Source organism: Oncorhynchus masou, chromosome 12 (assembly GCF_036934945.1).
Source record: "Oncorhynchus masou masou isolate Uvic2021 chromosome 12, UVic_Omas_1.1, whole genome shotgun sequence".
Lineage (NCBI taxonomy): Eukaryota > Metazoa > Chordata > Actinopteri > Salmoniformes > Salmonidae > Oncorhynchus > Oncorhynchus masou.
In genome coordinates this window covers 16,249,910-16,273,454 of record NC_088223.1, presented here as the reverse complement: position 1 = coordinate 16,273,454, position 23,545 = coordinate 16,249,910, and the positions used below count along the sequence as shown (strand labels likewise).

The following is a 23,545-nucleotide window of genomic DNA, read 5'->3' as shown; positions in this document are numbered from 1 at the left end:
CAATTTCATTTTGATTTGATCTCTATGCAACATGTGTGAGAGAACCAGATACAGCGAGAGGAGAACGGTTGGCAAGGAGATGTATTATAGAACACAATCCATCCCTACCACAGCGGACCCAGGAAGACAATCCCTAACGCAGCGCATCCCAGAAGCAGTCAACACCATAATACCAGTCACCCAGAAAACATACATCTATACACCATAGTTTCAGGATTCTTTTGAATTCACCATTAACACATCAGACATTGTGAAGATGTAAAGGGGATGAATCCACTGAACTGGTTTCATCTCCTATGAAGTTAATTTTAGATGTTAAAATGCCCTCTACTGGGCTGATAACACAGTACATCTAGTGTGGCATCCAAAACCCAACTAGATATCACTACATATTCATACATACATAAACACACACACACACACACATACATATGTACATACACAGTAAGTCAAAAGTTTGGAGACTCCTACTCATTCAATGTTTTTTTCTTTATTTTTGACTATTTTCTACATTGTATAATAATAGTAAATACATCAAAGCTATGAAATAACACAGTCACATAGTAACCATAGTAAAGTGTTAAATAACTTAAAGTAGCCACCCTTTGCCTTGATGACAGCTTTGCACACTCGTAAAAGTTAACTTGAGGAATTTCTTTCCTTATTAATGTGTTTGAGCCAATCAGTTGCGGTATACAGAAGATGGTATTTTACCAACTAGGGCTAAGTCCATATCATGGCAAGAACAGCTCAAACAAGCAAACAGAAACAACAGTCCATCATTACTTTAAGTTATGGTCAATCCAGAAAATTAAGAACTTTGAAAGTTTCTTCCAGTGCAGTCGCAAAAACCATCAAGCGCTATGATGAAACTGGCTCTCATGAGGACCGCAACAGGAATGGAAGACCCAGAGTTACCTCTGCTGTAGAGGATAAGTTCATTAGTGTTAACAGCCTCAGAAATCCTCAGAATGCTGCAAAGAAACCACTACTAAAAAGGTCACCAACAACAAGACAAGACTTACTTGGGCCAAGAAATAAGAACAATGGACATTAGATCGGTGGAAATCTGATGAGTCTAAATTTGAGATTTTTGGTTCCAACCGCCGTGTCTTTGTGAGACACAGAGTAGGTGAAAGGATGAGGTTCCCACCGTGAAGCATGGAGGTGGTGGTGTGATGGTGCTTTGCTGGTGACACTGTCAGTGATTCATTTAGAATTCAAGGCACACTTAACCAGCATTGCTACCACAGCATTCTGCAGCGATACACCATCCCATATGGGTTGCACTTAGTGGGACTATTATTTGTTTTTCAACAGGGCAATGACCTAACACACCTCCAGGCTGTGTAAGGGCTATATGACCAAGGAGGAGAGTGATGGAGTGCTGCATCAGATAACCTGACCTCAACCCAATTGAGATGGTTTGGGATGAGTTGGACCGCAAAGTGAACGAAAAGCAGCCAACAAGTGCTCAGCATATGTGGGAACTCCTTTGAGACTGTTGGAAAAGCATTCCAGGTGAAGCGGGTTGAGAGAATACCAAGCGTGTGCAAAGCTGTCAAGGCAAAGGGTGGCTACTTTGAAGAATCAAAAATATATTTGGATTTGTTTAACTTTTTTGGTTACTACATGTGTCATTTCATAGTTTGTCTTCACTACTATTCTACAATGTAGAAAATACTAAAAATAAAGAAAACTCCTTGAATGAGTAGGTGTATCCAAACTTTTGACTGGTACTGTATGATATACACACACATACATACACAGTATTTGGAAAGTATGCAGACCCCTTGAGTATTTCCATATTTTGTTACGTTACAGCCTTACTCTAAAATTAATTCAACCCCCCCCCCCCCCCCCCCAAATCTGCATACAATACCCCATAATGACAAAGCAAAAACTGGTTTTTAGAAATGTTTGCAAATGTAGAAAAGACAAATACCATATTTACAAAAGTATTCAGATCCTACTGATGTAAATTAAATTGATTGTGCATGATTTGGAACGGCACACACCTGTCTATTTAAAGGGTCCCACAGTTGCCAGTGAGTGTCAGAGCAAAAACCAAGCCATGAGGTCAAAGGAATTGTCTGTATAGCCAAGACAGGATTGTATCTAGGAGTGGTAGGCCACACAAGCTCACAGAACGGGATCGCCGAGTGCTGAAGTGTGTAAAAATAGTCTGTCAGATGCCATCTGCCCCAATGCATAGAACCACCTGTAAAGTTTGGTGGAGGAGGAATAATGGTTGGGGCTAAGCCCCTTACTTTCAGTGAAGAGGATTCTTAATGCTACAGCATTCAATCAAATTCTAGACGGTACTGTGCAACCGTTTGGTGAACGCCCTTTCCTGTTTCAGCATGACAATGCTCCTGTGCACGAAACGATGTCGAGCTCAGTGTGGAAGAACTTGACTGGCCTGCACAGAGCCCTGACCTCAACCACATCGAACACTTTAGGGATAAATTGTAACGCCGACTGCAAGCCAGGCCTAATCACCCAACATCAGTGCCCGGCCTCACTAAGGCTCGTGGTTAAATGGAAGCAAGTCCCCGCAGCAATGTTCCAACTTCTAGTGGAAAGCCTTCCCAGAAGTGTGGAGGCTGTTCTAGCAACAAAGGGGGGGACCAACTCCATATTAATGCCCATGATTTTGTAATGAGATGTTTGACAAGCAGGTGTCCACATACCTTAGGTCATGTTGTGCATCTACAGAACTTAACATTATACAAAACCCAGGGATAACCTTAAACACAATGAAAATAAGACTATTTTTTGGCAGAGACAACATTTTTAACAAAAATGACTTGCTGAACATTCCAGGATTTCACAAAGGACAGACGATGATACCGGCTCCAAAGTCAAACAATTTTCAAGTTAGTTCTTCAAAAAAATATATATATTTATTGATACTTGGAATACTCATTTAAAAATATTTTAGAAATCTTTTTTTTTTTTTTTAACGAGCCTATACAACACACTCCTTAGAATACAATTTAATAGTGCAAATAAAAAATAAATCATCATTTAAGAATCTTTCCCAGTATCATTGTATAAGTGAAAGAAATCTTTTTTTGTTTGTTTGTTTTTTTAAACATGTGAGGCACAAGTTAGAGTTTAAGACTGAGATACTGCATTAAGACAATGCTACATTTTGGAGAAGAGACTTGCTCAAGTGCCTTGTTCACTAGCAACACCAGTCAGTCCACAATAGTGGGTGTATCAATATAATAACATATCCTTTAAGAAAACATATAGTTCAGACATTTTAAAAGACAGATAGGGAACACAGAATGCCAACGGAGAACCACGTAAAAAAGGCCTTTCTACTCCGCCTCCTCATCTTCAGAGGTTTGAGAAGTGCACCTAGAACAGCAGCGAAGAGTCTTTGGGGCGGCTTCCCGGACAAAGACTACGCTTAGTCCTGAACTAAAAAGCACTTTCAATCATTTAGCATCATTTTGGGTGCAGGACTAGGCTGAATATTTGTCTGGGAAACAGCCCCTTTGTGCATGTGTCAGGGCTCTGTGTGTTCCTGGTCACAAGAGGACTCTCTGCTGAAAAATCTTCTGTCCCTGATGGTTAGGCTTCCATCACAGTTTTCACAACTGCTGTCACAGGGTAGGGGGCTGGAGCTCTGGGGGACCCCCGAGTCATGGCTGTGGCCTAGACCTGATGATGTGGTGCTGGAGAGGCAGAGAGAATAGGATGAGAGCACTCAATGAGTAAAAGGTCAGAGGTCATGTGCCCATTTTGGCTTATACAATTTCTCCGTCAACAGTTCAGCAACTTTGTGCATTTATTCCATGGACAATCGTCTCTGTTGTGAGTCAATCAATGGATGACATTGACAAACCATCGCTCAATCCGTACATTTTGAACAAGAAATCACAACGTGCCTGTACGCTTACCTTTCGCCGTTTGAGTCGCAGTACTCCTTGTGGCTCTTCTCTACGAGGAAGCGTGTGCGGTGGCAGTCACTACACATCTGGATGGCCTGGGCCACTGTGTAGCGTGTCTGGCCCGAGACACACGCCTCCATCTTGGTCACGCTGAGCTGGGATTGGAGGAAAAGGTGCACTCTGCTGTCAGACAGCAGCAGGGGGTCCTGGAGGACACTGATGAGAAAGATCTACCCAATTAATCATAAAGAACAACAGCCAAAAAAAACTAGCAGTAGATACATACAACAATCAAGAACACCATATACAGTTAAAGTCGGAAGTTTACATACAGTTTAGCCAAATACATTTAATCCTAGTAAAAATTACCCGTCTTAGGTCAGTTAGGATCACCAGTTTATTTTAAGAATGTGAAATGTCAGAATAATAGTAGAGAGAATGATTTATTACATCACATTCTCAGTGGGTCAGAAGTTGCCATACACTCAATTAGTATTTGGTAGCATTGCCTTAAATTGTTTAACTTGGGTCAAACATTTCAGGGAGTCTTGCACAAGCTTCCCACAATAAGTTGGGTGAATTTTGGCCCATTCCTCCTGACAGAGCTGGTGTAACTGGGTCAGGTTTGTAGGCCTCCTTGCTCGCACCTGCTTTTTCAGTTCTGCCCGCAAATGTTCTATAGGATTGAGGTCAGGGCTTTGAGATGGCCACTCCAGTACCTTGAATTTGTTGTCCTTAAGCCATTTTGCCACAACTTTGGAAGGATGCTTGGGGTCATTGTCCATCTGGAAGACCCATTTGCGACCAAGCTTTAACTTCCTGACTGATGTCTTGAGATGTTGCTTCAATATATCCACATAATTTTCCTTCCACATGATGCCATCTATTTTGTGAAGAGCACCATTCCCTCCTACAGCAAAGCACCCCCACAACATTATGCTGCCACCCCGTGCTTCATGGTTGGGATGGTGCGCTTTGGCTTGCAAGCCTCCCACTTTTTCCTCCAAAACAAAATAATGGTCATTATGGCCAGTTCTATTTTTCCAGAGGACATTTTTCCAAAAAGTTCCATCCTTGTCCCCATGTGCAGTTGCGAACCGTAGTCTGGCTTTTTTATGGCGCTTTTGGAGCAGTGGCTTCTTCCTTACTGAGCGGCGTTTCATGTTATGTCGATATAGGACCCGATTTATGATGATGTCAAGCAAAGAGGCACAGAGTTTGAAGGTAGGCCTTGAAATACATCCACAGGTACACCTCCAATTGACTGAAAAGATGTAAATTAGCCTATCAGAAGCTTCTAAAGCCATGACATAATTTTCTGGAATTTTCCAAGCGGTTTAAAGGCACAGCCAAATTAGTGTATGTAAACTTCTAACCTACTGGAATTGTGATTAATTCACTATCTGTCTGCAAACAATTGTTAGAAATATGACAAAGTAGATGTCCTAATCAACTTGCCAAAACTATAGTTTGTTAACAAGAAATGTGTGGAGTGGTTGAAAAACGAGTTTTAATGACTCCACCCTAAGTGTATGTAACCTTCCGGCTTCAACTGTAAGTTTAGAGACATTACAACAGTGTGTGTTAGGAGGTTGAATGAATTGTTATTCTGAGCACTCTGGTACCCTATGCCAAAGCACTACAACAGGAGAATTTGACAAAGAGATTGTAGTCTTTTCATCTGATTGTCAAACAATCAAAAGGGTTCCTGTAGGCGACACGCACACGACAGCGGATTGTCATTTTCACCTACACTTACTTGTAGCCTGAAGTGAAAAGTCTACTGGGGTCTGTGCGTGTCAGTCATCTCTGCCTTGGAGAAATGTCAGTGTTTCTACCACAACGCCTTCTAGAGCATATAAACCGCCTGTTTAAGTCCATTTGTTTATACGGCTGACTAGAACCTGGCAATGTGGACAAAATTCCATATCGTGATAAATTGCCTGAATTGATGAAATAAATCAAATATTAAGTTTAAAATCCATTTTTATTCTAATTTAAAACTACTACTTTGGCAATTGTAGCCATCAATTGTCCCTTTAACCCATATCAGAAAACCTTCTAAATTTCAAACGTCACATTTCTCTGGTATAGGCTACTTATCGTAATGAAAGATATCAGCAAAATGCCGGCAATGAGTGAGTGATCGGTATGGTCAGTGTCGATCATTTTTGGCTTATCGTTTCAGCTCTATGGCTGACATGATAAATACCCCCTGGTTGAACCAACGTGGAAGACAGTTGAACTGGGTAATGTTGTAAAAGCCTACAGTTTTCTTGAAATATTGTTTTAATTATTGTGATAGGCACATATTTTGCCAGGACAACGTACTGGACCGGCTTACTTTCACTCCTGGTCATCAGTACATGATGTTTTCTGTTTCAACACGTTAAAAGTGTGGAGTGGAGGAAATGAATGAAGTAGCCACAAGATGGCGTTTGGTGCCATAAAACCACAGGTATAACTTTTATACAGGGCAAGTCGAGGGTTTCCAAAACAAAATGTCAAAATACCAACAACAATAATAAACTGAATTAATTAGATAGCAGGCCTCAATTCCAAATAAATGGCTGCAGCAAATGTTTCCTAATGCACACAAGGGGATCTACACCACAGATTGATATGGACTGCTTGACCTGATTACTAGAGGTAGGAAAACATCTGGCAAACTGACTTCGGTTGCATCCGAACCACTGATGGGCTATATCTAGATTATAGCTCATCCCTTCAAGCCTTCTGAACATGCACAAACTGGTAGTCATTCACAAGGCTGGGTGTGAGAGGGGAACTGAGGAGAGAAATAGAAGAGGACACTGACGTCTCTAGAAACTCCTGTAGACCCTTCATCCGCTGGTTGACCTGATAGGGGTTGTTCAGACTGAAGAACGGATTCCAGGGAGGTAATTTGGGCAACTCTCTGGAAAGAGACAACACGTTGAACACCTTATTGGATACACAAAACATTGTACAAATAATAATAATGCTTTATAATAAACTCAAGTCATAAGTTTGGACATACAGTGTGACTAGACGACCCCCGGTAAGGCTACAGTGTGACTAGACGACCCCCGGTAAGGCTACAGTGTGACTAGTCGACCCCCGGTAAGGCTACAGTGTGACTAGACGACCCCCGGTAAGGCTACAGTGTGACTAGACGACCCCCGGTAAGGCTACAGTGTGACTAGACGACCCCCGGTAAGGCTACAGTGTGACTAGTCGACCCCCGGTAAGGCTACAGTGTGACTAGTCGACCCCCGGTAAGGCTACAGTGTGACTAGACGACCCCCGGTAAGGCTACAGTGTGACTAGACGACCCCGGTAAGGCTACAGTGTGACTAGACGACCCCGGTAAGGCTACAGTGTGACTAGACGACCCCGGTAAGGCTACAGTGTGACTAGACGACCCCGGTAAGGCTACAGTGTGACTAGACGACCCCGGTAAGGCTACAGTGTGACTAGACGACCCCGGTAAGGCTACAGTGTGACTAGTCGACCCCGGTAAGGCTACAGTGTGACTAGACGACCCCCGGTAAGGCTACAGTGTGACTAGACGACCCCGGTAAGGCTACAGTGTGACTAGACGACCCCGGTAAGGCTACAGTGTGACTAGACGACCCCGGTAAGGCTACAGTGTGACTAGACGACCCCCGGTAAGGCTACAGTGTGACTAGACGACCCCGGTAAGGCTACAGTGTGACTAGTCGACCCCGGTAAGGCTACAGTGTGACTAGTCGACCCCGGTAAGGCTACAGTGTGACTAGTCGACCCCCGGTAAGGCTACAGTGTGACTAGACGACCCCGGTAAGGCTACAGTGTGACTAGTCGACCCCGGTAAGGCTACAGTGTGACTAGACGACCCCGGTAAGGCTACAGTGTGACTAGTCGACCCCGGTAAGGCTACAGTGTGACTAGTCGACCCCGGTAAGGCTACAGTGTGACTAGTCGACCCCGGTAAGGCTACAGTGTGACTAGACGACCCCGGTAAGGCTACAGTGTGACTAGTCGACCCCGGTAAGGCTACAGTGTGACTAGACGACCCCCGGTAAGGCTACAGTGTGACTAGTCGACCCCGGTAAGGCTACAGTGTGACTAGTCGACCCCGGTAAGGATACAGTGTGACTAGACGACCCCCGGTAAGGCTACAGTGTGACTAGACGACCCCGGTAAGGCTACAGTGTGACTAGACGACCCCCGGTAAGGCTACAGTGTGACTAGACGACCCCGGTAAGGCTACAGTGTGAGTAGACGACCCCGGTAAGGCTACAGTGTGACTAGTCGACCCCCGGTAAGGCTACAGTGTGACTAGTCGACCCCCGGTAAGGCTACAGTGTGACTAGTCGACCCCCGGTAAGGCTACAGTGTGACTAGTCGACCCCCGGTAAGGATACAGTGTGACTAGTCGACCCCCGGTAAGGCTACAGTGTGACTAGTCGACCCCCGGTAAGGACACAGTGTGACTAGCCGACCCCCGGTAAGGACACAGTGTGACTAGCCGACCCCCGGTAAGGACACAGTGTGACTAGCCGACCCCCGGTAAGGACACAGTGTGACTAGCCGACCCCCGGTAAGGACAAAGTGTGACTAGCCGACCCCCGGTAAGGACATAGTGTGACTAGCCGACCCCCGGTAAGGATACAGTGTGACTAGCCGACCCCCGGTAAGGATACAGTGTGACTAGTCGACCCCCGGTAAGGCTACAGTGTGACTAGTCGACCCCCGGTAAGGCTACAGTGTGACTAGTCGACCCCCGGTAAGGCTACAGTGTGACTAGTCGACCCCCGGTAAGGATACAGTGTGACTAGTCGACCCCCGGTAAGGCTACAGTGTGACTAGTCGACCCCCGGTAAGGATACAGTGTGACTAGTCGACCCACGGTAAGGATACAGTGTGACTAGTCGACCCCTGGTAAGGATACAATGGGCAAGTGCCTACCCTGTGTATGCATCATTGCTTTAGGAGTGAACAAATGATGCAGTGAAGAAGGCCATCAGTGAAGTATCCCAGGGTTATACGTACATGAGCATAGCATTGTCCTGCAGACGCTGCCGGAGCCAAACAAACTCACTGTACTGCCTACGCACACAGGACGTCTTCTTCCTAAAACACATGCTATTGGTCTACACTCAGAAAGCAGGAAGAACAGACAGGAAGGAAGAGGTTGCCAGTAAATCTCCTCAGATTCCTGGTTATATCAGAAGCTGAAGATAATGTTTAATGATGATAAGATGATCAAGCGAGGACAGTACTCACATGTAAACAGATCTCGTAGTCGATGTGCGTGTGCCAGAAGTCATCTTTGTGGAACTGTGGATCCTGGACCCAAACACTGACAAACTCCTTCAAAAGCCCCCAAAACAAAGTGTTGTTCAGAGGTGAAGTGTGCCTCAGATAGAAACCACACACATCCCTATCTTTTCACACAAGAACAATGAGGCCACAGAATAGGAAACCTTTCAGCAGAAATATCACCGAACCTCCTCAATCATCCACGAAAAAAACTAATATATAGGTCAAATCCACAAAATGAGATTGAGGCTTAATATGGAGAATTAATAAGATCACCAAAAGCTACAGCATGTGCACGTTTTTGTTCCAGACCAGCATCAAAACACTAATCAAGAATATTAGCTCTGGTTAAATAACATAAGCTCTCCGGGAGCAGGATTAGTGACTACTGCTGTAATAGAGTAATGACAGACGGATCGATCACGCACCTGTTTCATTAGACTGTCAATCCTGTCCATTGTAGAATGGAATCTGAGGGGGCAGAGACAGGGCAGAGACAATTGGGAAACAGTGAGGCAAGAATAAGATTATAACATGTTGTGCTTTTGTCTAGTAACCAGTGTCTCTATGCAGTTATATGAGTCAGTTATATGACACGAAGGGGTTCTTTCTCACAGAAAAACAGATCCACTCAGCAATGTTTAGTCAAACAGTCAAAGTCCACTGTTCTCAACCCAAGATGCCCAAAAGAGCACAGGGAGCATATTTTGGCAAAACAGCAAACCTCAACTGCTTAGAGAAGAACAACCTAAACTGCATGAGCGCTCTAACACAAGCCATTGTGAAAAAAAAAGGTAAACATGTCCTAGGAAGTGGATTTGCTGCGAGAAGAGAAATCTGCTTTATTCATAAACAGCTTATCCACTCAGTGATAAAACAGCACAACACAGCCCTGTAAACAATACAAAGCCTCGGTAAGCATGTGGCACGCTGCAAAAAGAGTACAGCTACAAGGTATACAGGGTAAACACTGACACAAATTCCATTCATATAAAACAAAGTTTATACTGTACTGGCAAACTTTGGAAAGTATAGACCTTTGTAAAGGCTTTTGAGAACGAGTGGAAGTGAACCCTGGAACGCCAAAGATCTCCGGGTGTGGCTGTAAACAGCTGTTCCATTGTGGCTGTAAACAGCTAGCTAACTTAGTCTAGTTCTCTCAAGGTTCAAATTACAATAGTATTTGCGGGTGGGATGGTCCTTACGTCCAGGGACAAATATATTTTAGAATATTAAAGTTGATAGATTTCGCAAAGAAGCCTCGCATGCATTGTCTGAATGAATATTAACGTTAGCAGCAGCGGCGGCGGCGGCACCAGGATTGTGTGTATCACATGGTTAACTATATTAGGTGGGTAATAGGTTCATGTCAGCTAGCTAGCTACATATAAGTATGATAGACAGCCATCCAAGATTTGTTTTCAAACGTTAGCTTGATCTGCTAACAACAATGTTAGCTACCTAGCGAGTGAACAGATTCAGTCCCAAAGAGAGAAATGGGACAATACAAAAACACAACGGAATATCCAATTGTATATCACCTGACTATAATGAAGTACATCCTGGTCTAATTGAGATGTTTCCTAACCTCGGATACAGAGACCCGTGAAAGCTGTTACACTCTGTCTGCGCCTGAAGGTCCCAACGAATGTGCCAAGTCCTGGAGAGACTAAAGTGTCTCTCTCCAATGGGTTATATATGCTATTGGTTTACTGTTACAGTTGGTTGTTGGTCTACAAAAATAATGTTAAAAGTATCAATGCATAGATGTAGAAAATGCATGGCCAACCTTGTTCCCAGAGATCTACCTGCTGGTCTCTGTTCCGGCCCAACCCTGACATTCTGCTTATTATTTGTATTAGACACTATTCAATCATCTTGTTTTGGAATAAGATGAACGTCTACGCACACACACGCACAAAACCATGACATTTGTTGGGATAGGATAACAGTACTACAGATCTCAGGGTCGGTGACATCACCACACCATGGCTACTAGGGCTTGGCTTCACTTTGTCTTTCCTTGATTGCTAACATCCTATCTGCCCACCTGTATTGGAGGAGAAGGTACAAGGTCCCTCCCCTCTGATCTTCTCCAATGGGTTTTTAGAAGGAGGAGAGGAAGGATGATTTGAGAAAGAGCCTAGCACTCACCTGTCAACTAGCTCACATGCTACACATTCAGCCCTCTGCTAAACCCACTGACCCCCTCATCCGCATCAACCTCAGCAGCCAGCAGAGCCAACAGTGTGAACTAAGTCAATCTAGCACCCATATAATTCATTTTAAAAAGGCATTCATTCTGCTAAACTGACTCCGATCACACCGTCGGCAGGTGAGTTCTACTGTCGGTGGCGTAGTAGGTGAAAGGGGTGTGACTGTAGCAGAGGTAAGCTGCAGGTGAGTTCTACTGTCGGTGGCGTAGGAGGTGAAAGGGGTGTGACTGTAGCAGAGGTAAGCTGCAGGTGAGTTCTACTGTCGGTGGCGTAGGAGGTGAAAGGGGTGTGACTGTAGCAGAGGTAAGCTGCAGGTGAGTTCTAGTAGCCTCTGTGATGTCATCCCCCCTAAGATTTATAGTGTCTCCGGTCTGTCATGAATGTATCTACAGTATATTTTAATACCATAAGCATCTCAGCTGCGGGAGGATCTCCTCCTGCGATTTTGTGCTGATTTGCATCATTTTACAGTCTTACTTCTACAGTGGTTGGCATGGTAGCGACAAGTGTCATTGGATTAGGGTTTGCACCATACAGGGATGGAACACATACATTACAGGGCTACTCTGCAGTCCATGTAAAAGTGTCACTCTCCAGGGTATTTCTCTCTTGCCTCCACTATCTGTGCTCTACCCTATCGGTTACAGTGGATGTGAGATGATGTATGGCATGCATGCCCAATTTAGACAGAGTATGATTGGATTCGTATTGGCCTAGTGGGCATGTCCAATGACTAGGGATGACACGGTTACCAATAAAACTCCTGATTATTATTACCGTTTCACATCATCATTAAAACGGCGTTTGATTACCACGGTTTGAAAAACTCACGGTAAATACCGTCCAGCATCAACCAAAGTTAGACTGTTGCTGACGCAGGTGCAGCTTGCAATGTGGGTTTTGTTTTGTGTGAAAAAACATGGCGGAAGGCAGTGACAGCGCTCTGGAGATTTTTCGGCCTTCTAAGAGGACCAAATCTGAAGTGTGGTCGTATTTTGGGTTTTACAAGAGTGCTGAGGGAATACTTAAATCGAAGATGGTCACCCTGTCTGCAGAACATGCAAAATAAAAATAAATAAAACATTTAAAAAAAATGAATATTACTTCAAATCTCTTGAGTCATCTTCGTGACCACCACCCACTACTTTATAGCGAATGCAAGGTAAGTTAACTTTTAGCTCAATGCATGATGTGGGAAAATGTCATGGTTTGTCTGTCCAACTGGCTAATAGCTTTGTGAATAATGTAAACTGAAGCTTTCAGTGTTATCTACTCTTGTAAAAACACAACATGTTGTTCTGCTGCTGTATGTGTCGTGTGTCTGCAGACTCTATTCACCCATTTCACACGATAACACGTTATGTAGTTTAGTCACACAACCAACATATATTGTTCAATTAAAATTCAGCCGATGTTGACTTGGTTGTAAAAGTGTTCCAACAGGAGACTCCTATATTTATGTCAATTGTTGGGCTCATTGCAATTACTATCACCGTCTTCTTTAAGACTCATTTGTATTTATGTCAATTGTGCATGGGGTTATTGCATATACTCAAATACAACACGGAAAATAGACTGTGTGTCTGTGTGAATAATAATGTAACACTCAAAATAATAATACATTTACTGGTCCCTTGTTTAGAATGGGAGTGCAGCAGGCAAACCTAGTGATGCTTACTGGTCCCTTGTTTAGAATGGGAGTGCAGCAGGCAAACCTAGTGATGCTTACTGGTCCCTTGTTTAGAATGGGAGTGCAGCAGGCAAACCTAGTGCTGCTACTGGTCCCTTGTTTAGAATGGGAGTGCAGCAGGCAAACCTAGTGATGCTTACTGGTCCCTTGTTTAGAATGGGAGTGCAGCAGGCAAACCTAGTGCTGCTACTGGTCCCTTGTTTAGAATGGGAGTGCAGCAGGCAAACCTAGTGATGCTACTGGTCCCTTGTTTAGAATGGGAGAGCAGCAGGCAAACCTAGTGATGCTTACTGGTCCCTTGTTTAGAATGGGAGTGCAGCAGGCAAACCTAGTGATGCTTACTGGTCCCTTGTTTAGAATGGGAGTGCAGCAGGCAAACCTAGTGATGCTACTGGTCCCTTGTTTAGAATGGGAGTGCAGCAGGCAAACCTAGTGATGCTACTGGTCCCTTGTTTAGAATGGGAGTGCAGCAGGCAAACCTAGTGCTGCTACTGGTCCCTTGTTTAGAATGGGAGTGCAGCAGGCAAACCTAGTGATGCTTACTGGTCCCTTGTTTAGAATGGGAGTGCAGCAGGCAAACCTAGTGATGCTTACTGGTCCCTTGTTTAGAATGGGAGTGCAGCAGGCAAACCTAGTGATGCTTACTGGTCCCTTGTTTAGAATGGGAGTGCAGCAGGCAAACCTAGTGATGCTTACTGGTCCCTTGTTTAGAATGGGAGTGCAGCAGGCAAACCTAGTGATGCTTACTGGTCCCTTGTTTAGAATGGGAGTGCAGCAGGCAAACCTAGTGATGCTTACTGGTCCCTTGTTTAGAATGGGAGTGCAGCAGGCAAACCTAGTGATGCTACTGGTCCCTTGTTTAGAATGGGAGTGCAGCAGGCAAACCTAGTGATGCTTACTGGTCCCTTGTTTAGAATGGGAGTGCAGCAGGCAAACCTAGTGATGCTTACTGGTCCCTTGTTTAGAATGGGAGTGCAGCAGGCAAACCTAGTGATGCTTACTGGTCCCTCATCTACAGTTGTGACAAACGCTGAGCAAGCATTTAAAAGGCAGGCTACTTACACACGCACATCAAAACATGCTCAAGACCTCACTGTAGCCCTTTCCTATTACATTGCAAAGGACATGATGCCATTTCATACTGTTGAGAGGCCTGGCTTTCTGAGGCTGATGAAGGTTGCCGTGCCTCACTACAAAGTGCCATCAAACATTATTTTCCAAGACTGAAATCCCAAATCTGTACAACCAGGTTAAAGCTGATGTTGGAAAAAGTTTGGCTCAAAGCACATGGTTGGCTGCAACTACTAACCTCTGCAGTAGTCAACCCTACATCAGCTTCATTATCCATTACCTCACCCCAGACTGGCAACTAGAATCAATCGAAGTGGAAACACAGTTCTTCCCAGAAGATCACTTGGCTCAAAACAATAGTTTTTTGAGATTATGTTGGAAGAGTGGTGGGGTCGTCAATAACAAAGAGCTGGTCTGCATAACCACAGACAACGCAACAAACATGATCAAGGCTTTTGAAGGGTTCTGTGGCTTGGGTGCTTTGGCCGTAATTTTAAGCAGGCCATCTCAAGGGCTTTGAAAATTCAGAGAGTTGACACAGCAGTCAAGGCCTGCCATCATCTGGTCCAAGGCTTCTCGCGGAGCTGGAAGAGAAAGAGAGAATTGAGAGAAAAGCAAGCTGCCCTCAAGATGCCACAGAAGGCTCAGATCCATGATGATGTGGTAACCCGATGGGGATCTAAACACAAGATGCTTGAGCGTTTCCTCAGCCAACAGCAGCCAGTCTGTGGGACACTGGCTGGAGAAAGGGAAACATGGCATCTGATGCCCAAGGATGCCGACATAAGTGTCATGGGAGCAACTGTGCCAGCTCCTTGAACCGCTGAGAAAGTTTACAGATGCACTTGCTTCAGAGACACGAGTGACACCGTCTGCCATCAAGCCTGTCCTGGACCACATCACCCATGATGTTCTGGTGGAAAAGAATACAGAGCCATCCCTGACCAGGGAGATGAAAAGGATACAGAGCCATCCCTGACCAAGGAGATGATACAGAGCCATCCCTGACCAGGGAGATGAAAAGGATACAGAGCCATCCCTGACCAAGGAGATGATACAGAGCCATCCCTGACCAGGGAGATGAAAAGGATACAGAGCCATCCCTGACCAAGGAGATGATACAGAGCCATCCCTGACCAGGGAGATGAAAAGGATACAGAGCCATCCCTGACCAAGGAGATGATACAGAGCCATCCCTGACCAGGGAGATGAAAAGGATACAGAGCCATCCCTGACCAAGGAGATGATACAGAGCCATCCCTGACCAGGGAGATGAAAAGTATACAGAGCCATCCCTGACCAGGGAGATGATACAGAGCCATCCCTGACCAGGGAGATGAAAAGTATACAGAGCCATCCCTGACCAGGGAGATGAAAAGTATACAGAGCCATCCCTGACCAGGGAGATGATACAGAGCCATCCCTGACCAGGGAGATGAAAAGTATACAGAGCCATCCCTGACCAGGGAGATGAAAAGGATACAGAGCCATCCCTGACCAGGGAGAGGAAAAGGATACAGAGCCATCCCTGACCAGGGAGAGGAAAAGGATACAGAGCCATCCCTGACCAGGGAGATGATACAGAGCCATCCCTGACCAGGGAGATGAAAAGGATACAGAGCCATCCCTGACCAAGGAGATGATACAGAGCCATCCCTGACCAGGGAGATGAAAAGGATACAGAGCCATCCCTGACCAAGGAGATGATACAGAGCCATCCCTGACCAGGGAGATGAAAAGTATACAGAGCCATCCCTGACCAGGGAGATGATACAGAGCCATCCCTGACCAGGGAGATGAAAAGTATACAGAGCCATCCCTGACCAGGGAGATGATACAGAGCCATCCCTGACCAGGGAGATGATACAGAGCCATCCCTGACCAGGGAGATGAAAAGTATACAGAGCCATCCCTGACCAGGGAGATGAAAAGTATACAGAGCCATCCCTGACCAGGGAGATGATACAGAGCCATCCCTGACCAGGGAGATGAAAAGTATACAGAGCCATCCCTGACCAGGGAGAGGAAAAGGATACAGAGCCATCCCTGACCAGGGAGATGAAAAGTATACAGAGCCATCCCTGACCAGGGAGAGGAAAAGGATACAGAGCCATCCCTGACCAGGGAGATGATACAGAGCCATCCCTGACCAGGGAGATGAAAAGTATACAGAGCCATCCCTGACCAGGGAGATGAAAAGGATACAGAGCCATCCCTGACCAGGGAGATGATACAGAGCCATCCCTGACCAGGGAGAGGAAAAGGACACAGAGCCATCCCTGACCAGGGAGAGGAAAAGGACACAGAGCCATCGCTGACCAGGGAGATGATACAGAGCCATCCCTGACCAGGGAGAGGAAAAGGACACAGAGCCATCCCTGACCAGGGAGAGGAAAAGGACACAGAGCCATCCCTGACCAGGGAGATGATACAGAGCCATCCCTGACCAGGGAGATGAAAAGGACACAGAGCCATCCCTGTCCAGGGAGATGAAAAGTATACAGAGCCATCCCTGACCAGGGAGATGAAAAGTATACAGAGCCATCCCTGACCAGGGAGATGATACAGAGCCATCCCTGACCAGGGAGAGGAAAAGGATACAGAGCCATCCCTGACCAGGGAGATGAAAAGGATACAGAGCCATCCCTGACCAGGGAGATGAAAAGGATACAGAGCCATCCCTGACCAGGGAGAGGAAAAGTATACAGAGCCATCCCTGACCAGGGAGATGAAAAGGATACAGAGCCATCCCTGACCAGGGAGAGGAAAAGGACACAGAGCCATCCCTGACCAGGGAGATGAAAAGTATACAGAGCCATCCCTGACCAGGGAGATGATACAGAGCCATCCCTGACCAGGGAGAGGATAAGGACACAGAGCCATCCCCGACCAGGGAGATGAAAAGGATACGGAGCCATCCCTGACCAGGGAGATGATACAGAGCCATCCCTGACCAGGGAGAGGAAAAGGACACAGAGCCATCCCTGACCAAGGAGATGATACAGAGCCATCCCTGACCAGGGAGATGAAAAGGATACAGAGCCATCCCTGACCAAGGAGATGAAAAGGATACAGAGCCATCCCTGACCAAGGAGATGAAAAGTATACAGAGCCATCCCTGACCAGGGAGAGGAAAAGGATACAGAGCCATCCCTGACCAGGGAGAGGAAAAGGATACAGAGCCATCCCTGACCAGGGAGAGGAAAAGGATACAGAGCCATCCCTGACCAGGGAGAGGAAAAGGTTACAGAGCCATCCCTGACCAGGGAGATGATACAGAGCCATCCCTGACCAGGGAGATGATACAGAGCCATCCCTGACCAGGGAGATGAAAAGTATACAGAGCCATCCCTGACCAGGGAGAGGAAAAGGATACAGAGCCATCCCTGACCAGGGAGAGGAAAAGGATACAGAGCCATCCCTGACCAGGGAGAGGAAAAGTATACAGAGCCATCCCTGACCAGGGAGATGAAAAGTATACAGAGCCATCCCTGACCAGGGAGAGGAAAAGGATACAGAGCCATCCCTGACCAGGGAGAGGAAAAGTATACAGAGCCATCCCTGAACAGGGAGATGAAAAGGATACAGAGCCATCCCTGACCAGGGAGAGGAAAAGGACACAGAGCCATCCCTGACCAGGGAGATGAAAAGGATACAGAGCCATCCCTGACCAGGGAGATGAAAAGGATACAGAGCCATCCCTGAACAGGGAGATGAAAAGGATACAGAGCCATCCCTGACCAGGGAGAGGAAAAGGGTAATGAGAGAAGACCTTAACAACAGATACACAGAGAAAGCAAAGAGTCGTGCACATGGCTTGTTTCATTGACCCCCGCTTCAAAAGGAGCTTTTTAGATGAGCTAAAAGTTGACACTGACAGCGGTGTCCAGGAGGCCTTGAAGCTGACAGCTGTGTCCAGGAGGCCTTGAAGCTGACAGCTGTGTCCAGGAGGCCTTGAAGCTGACAGCTGTGTCCAGGAGGCCTTGAAGCTGACAGCTGTGTCCAGGAGGCCTTGAAGCTGACAGCTGTGTCCAGGAGGCCTTGAAGCTGACAGCTGTGTCCAGGAGGCCTTGAAGCTGACAGCTGTGTCCAGGAGGCCTTGAAGCTGACAGCTGTGTCCAGGAGGCCTTGAAGCTGACAGCTGTGTCCAGGAGGCCTTGAAGCTGGCAGCTGCACAATTCAGGGAAGAACCACAAAGCACCAGCAGCACCTCCACCACCAACACCCCCACAGCGGCATCGGAGGGGAAAGGCCTGGCTGGGATGCTGAGAAAGATCACCTTGACAGAGTGAAAGAAGCGATCAAGGTTGTATGGTTGTATTGTTCTTACATGCACATTGGATGTGTTTACATATGGTTGTGTTGTTCTTACATGCACATTGGATGTGTTTACATATGGTTGTGTTGTTCTTACATGCACATTGGATGTGTTTACATATGGTTGTGTTGTTCTTACATGCACATTGGATGTGTTTACATATGGTTGTATTGTTCTTACATGCACATTGGATGTGTTTACATATGGTTGTATTGTTCTTACATGCACATTGCTTTACTTGTGTTGCTTTTATTTGCACATTTGATTTGCTTACTTACAGTTGTGTTCATTAAAACCTGCACTATGGAAACTTTTACCTCATGGCCACATTGTGCCATCTTTAACATTACTGTTATTATTTGAATGTTTATCCACACAAAAAGTGCATAGTGCTGCAAATTTTATTTGTTTGTTGGTTTCAATATAAAACTTGGTGAAATGATTTCAGTTTAAAAAAAAATTAAAATCCTGTCTCGGAGTTCTTCAGACAATTGCTTCGACATCATGGCTTGGTTTTTGCTCTGAATTTTTATTTTTTATTTTACCTTTATTTAACCAGGCAAGTCAGTTAAGGACAAATTCTTATTTTCAATGACGGCCTGGGAACAGTGGGTTAACTGCCTGTTCAGGGGCAGAACGACAGATTTGTACCTTGTCAGCTCGGGGGTTTGAACTCGCAACCTTCCGGTTACTAGTCCAACTGTGGGACCTTCTATAGACAGGTTGTGTGCCTTTCCAAATCATGTTCAATCAATTGACTTGACCACAGGTGGACTCCCATCTCAAAGATGATCAATGGAAACTGGATGCACCTGAGCTAAATTTCGAGTGTCATAGCAAATGGTCTGAATATGTATGTACATTTTTAATACATTTGCAAACATTTCTAAAACCTGTTTTTGCTTTGTCATTATTGGGTATTGTGCGTAGGTTGATATTGTTTTATTTTATTTAATCTATTTTAGAATAAGGCTGTCACATAACAAAATGTGGAAAAGGGGAAGGTCTGAATACTCCAAATGCACCGTATACACAAAAGTATGTGGACACGCCTTCAAATTAGTGGATTCGGCTTTTTCAGCAACTATATAGTGTATCATAGAATGCCTCCTTTCCAACAAGGCAGTTTGTCAAATTTCTGCCCTGCTAGAGCTGCTCCGGTCAACTGCAAGTGTTGTTATTGTAAAGTGGAAACGTCTAGGAGCAACACCGGCTCAGCCGCGAAGTGGTAGGCCACACAAGCTCACAGAACAGGATCGCCGAGTGCTGAAGCACGTAAAAATCTGTTGAACGCCATCTGCCCCAACTGTAAAGTTTGGTGGATGAATAATGGTCTGGGGCTGTTATTCCATGTGAAGGGAATTCTTAACGCTATAGCATACAATGACATTCTAGGCAATTCTGGGCTTCCAACTTTGTGGAAGGCCCTTTCCTGTTTCAGCATGACAATGCTCCCGTGCACAAAATGAAGTCCATACAGAAATGGCTTGTCGAGATCAGTGTGGAAGAACTTGACTGGCCTGCACAAAGCCCTGACTTCAACCCCAACGAAAACTTTGGAATGGGGGGGGGTAATTGCTGCAGCTAGCTGAATTTTTATGTAAATAATGTGGCTGTCAAACATTGGAATCGTATGCTAGCTGCATTTAGTTTAGTTATATTATTGGCTGTCATGTTAGAAATTACTCTGTTGGCTATCAAGGTAAGCTGATTATTCTCTACCTTCACATCATGCTAGCTAGCTCTGTGGTTACTTGCTGTGCTAGCCAAATGTAACACCACCAGAGCAAAGCAGATAATAAAACAGGACATTAACTATCTGATTATGTTGTTTAGTGGATCTGGTAGCAACAAGTCAATGTGTGTATATAACTATTTTCTTCTGTTTTAGTTGTTTGGGGATCAAGAAACACGAACTTGTGATTGCTAACCAACTAGCTAGCTATAAGCACTGGATGTGTACTGATGAACCTCTTGGTTGCGTGTGTATTATAGAACGTTCTATTGTTTTGAAAATTGAAAGGGTCTATTAAAGAGACAGAACATTGAAGAAGAACTGGGCAAAAGACATGCTACAATAGGCAAATGCTAATTGGACATCAACGGATATTGGTTTGTTGAGAAAATAAACTGCTAAAACATTTCCCACTTCTAATGAAATAACACTGAACATTTGAATTAACAATGAGATTTATAGAACCTGGGAGACAATTTCTTTATCCGTGTGGCCCCGGGCCCTAGGGGACATCTTGTTTTTGGAAAGCCAATCTTTCAGGGTACAGTGGAGACTCATTTTTCCTTACAACAAGAGCTATTCACATTTCAGAGACTCATGTTTCCTCCACTGACTGCCACTTCCAAGAACTGAGGACAGCATACAGGGATAATTAACCTACTCAAGCAGAGCCCTGTGCAGAGTCTAATGCCAACCTCTCACCAGAAAAGGCTATCAACTAACCCAATCCTACTAAACATCACATGATATTATTCGTGCCAATATTGGCCAGTTAACAGCACAACAGATCATCTAATTTACTGAGATTGAGTTAAACTCCCTATGCATGGCTAACTTTACACAGCATGACTGACTGATAACTGATTTGTTGATGCATATCTACATGTTATAAGCCACAGAATTGAATACATTGCGTATAATTCTATGGTAACCTATTAATAATAATTCAATAGTCATTGTACCAGGAATGCAGAGCTGTGTTTGAATTATTGTTCACATTGGCAGTTTGAAGTGACTCAAGTCAACAACAACAAAAATTGCATATACAATATTTTTTTTCCCCTGCAGTCTGATATGCCAAGCCACATTTCAAACTCCCTTCGTTGGTGGTTTGAAGTCAGACAAATCTTATTCCTGCCCATGCGACTTGGTCAAATCTGATTTACTTGCCCTCAACTGTTTTTTAGACTTATTTGGCATATCTTGATTCTTGCAAGTTACTCTGTTGGCAGTTTGCCAAGAACATGTGGTAGCAAACGCGCTTCTTATTTGTTTACAAACAAATTAGTGAATGTGCTAGAAAACTAAACAGCCATCTAGCTGCTGTGGCTAGCTAAAAAAGGCCTCGTTTTGAAAGAAAGATCATCTCATCCTGAGGCTTTAAGTGTTCTTACACTTTGATTTTAAACATTCAAAGCCACTGGGAAACGTCCCTGGCAGACTTTGTTGTCACCTTATCTTGCTACATATTTTTTGATTGATAGGAAGCATGAGCACCACCAATCCGGCGACACCACCGTGCACACACACCTGTCGTTACCATGACAACTAGTGTAGCCATGTCAGCAAATGACTGCCATCTAAAAACAAACACACACAAATCTGATTTGGTTACTTGCTGTTTGGACAGTCAGTGTTCAAAAACGGATTTAAAAACAAAACTGATTTGAGCAGTAAGGCATGCAGTGTGAACAATGCTTGATAGCATCAAGCAGTTTAGGGCTGTTTACAACCAGAGCTCAATCAAAATAGCAAAAAAAATTCTAGGATGTGCAAATTAAAGTATAAATTACGGGAAGTCCACCATAACGGAATTAAATTGATTTCAAAGTTTAACAAATCATGCAACTTCATGCACAATGACTGCTTTGAACAATTTACACAGTAAACAAACAAAAACGTACTGGAAAAACTACAGATGCAAAGTTTGGTAACAGAATTACGGTAAAATCTCCCTTAGTTCTCCCTGTATATGCAGTTCTTTCTGTAAATGTGTTTTTGTAAAAATGCCGCTAGAAATGGTTAAAAGTAGTCTGATTTGTTCAACCTTGAAATTAAATGGTTTTTGGAATTGCCCTTATACAACTTATACAACATCCTAATGTTTGAAAAGAGACAGCCTTTCTTCATTATGTTGAGTTATATTTTACAGTTACAAAAATGTATTTGTTGCGAATGTAATAATGCGAGTTTGCTTGGAAGCAATTGGAGAAAGTGTGACAGACAGACAGGTATGTTCGCCTGCAATAAGGTTCAATTCTGCACATAGATAGGCTAAGCAGCAATAACATAAATCACGCTGCAAAATTCTGTTGAATTACAAAACAATTGAGAAATTGTGATTGCTTTCGAGGTAGCCTAAATTTGATTGGCATTTGAACCGTTGCAAACGCACGAGCCACACATTTGAAACACACCAGGGAAACCATGGCAATTGGATAACTTCTCACCAAATGAAAAGCATGCTTATCTCTGGTAATATAGCACTACGTTTGTTCTTACCCTTCAGCTGGCAATTCGTTCGATAGGACTTGGTGCCGCTGGGGCGGACTTGATTTCTTCGCTGCTTGCTCTGTTCGCGGTTAAACCGACTGTAGTTGTTGTCTGAAGAACTTGAGGATGACGCGCCCGCTCTGTTCCTTCATTTTGCTCGTGCACGTTCCTGGTCTGAAATCAGGGAGTATTTTAACCAAAACTTCAGTGCACAACAACGCATTTAAAAACAAATCAAACAATCCTTTGACTGAGCTACAGGAGATGATACATCTTTATTTGCTGAATACCCCCCAAAGGCAGTACGTAGCCTCACACCGGAAATCCATCCAGCACATTGGGGGCGACGAAATAAGCGAGCCCATTCATTTTCAAGGAAGGGAAACAAAGTTGGCTGGGAAGCAAAGTGGGCGGGGGACCGTGACCAGGTTAGGACCAAAATTTGAAAGCCTAACTTTTGTTCAATACATACATCGTGTACTCCGCGACATCGCCGTTCTATTGACCAATCGTAGCTCACTATAGATTCCAGCCCCTACTGCATTTAGCCGTCGGCAGGTAGCCTAGTGGTCAGAGCTGTTGGACCAGAAAACGAAAGGTTTCTAGATCAAATCCCCGAGCTGACGAGGTAAACATCTGTTGTTCTGCCCCTAAACAAGGCAGTTAACCCACTTTTCCAGGGCCATCATTGTAAATAAGTGACTTAACTGACTTGCATGTTTAAATACATAAAAAATAGACTCCTAGCACTATGTAACCTGCTTCCTAGCACCAAGATGAGGGCGAAGCAAGCTTGGCTATCTGCATTTATTGAATTTGGCCTTTACTATT

General features: G+C 44.6%; 1 protein-coding gene across 1 annotated transcript; it reads right to left on the bottom strand.

The window, feature by feature from the left end:
• Positions 1–2,912: 2,912 nt before the first annotated feature.
• On the bottom strand, positions 2,913–23,017 carry LOC135549037 (sorting nexin-10A-like). Its single transcript, XM_064979106.1, has 7 exons — positions 22,724–23,017; positions 9,620–9,662; positions 9,156–9,242; positions 8,922–9,022; positions 6,724–6,822; positions 3,915–4,121; positions 2,913–3,689 (listed from the first exon to the last, which is right to left on the bottom strand). The coding sequence occupies exons 2-7, from the start codon at positions 9,647–9,649 to the stop codon at positions 3,521–3,523; spliced, it is 693 nt and encodes a 230-aa protein (XP_064835178.1). The 5' UTR covers positions 9,650–9,662; positions 22,724–23,017; the 3' UTR covers positions 2,913–3,520.
• Between the last annotated feature and the right edge of the window lie 528 nt (positions 23,018–23,545).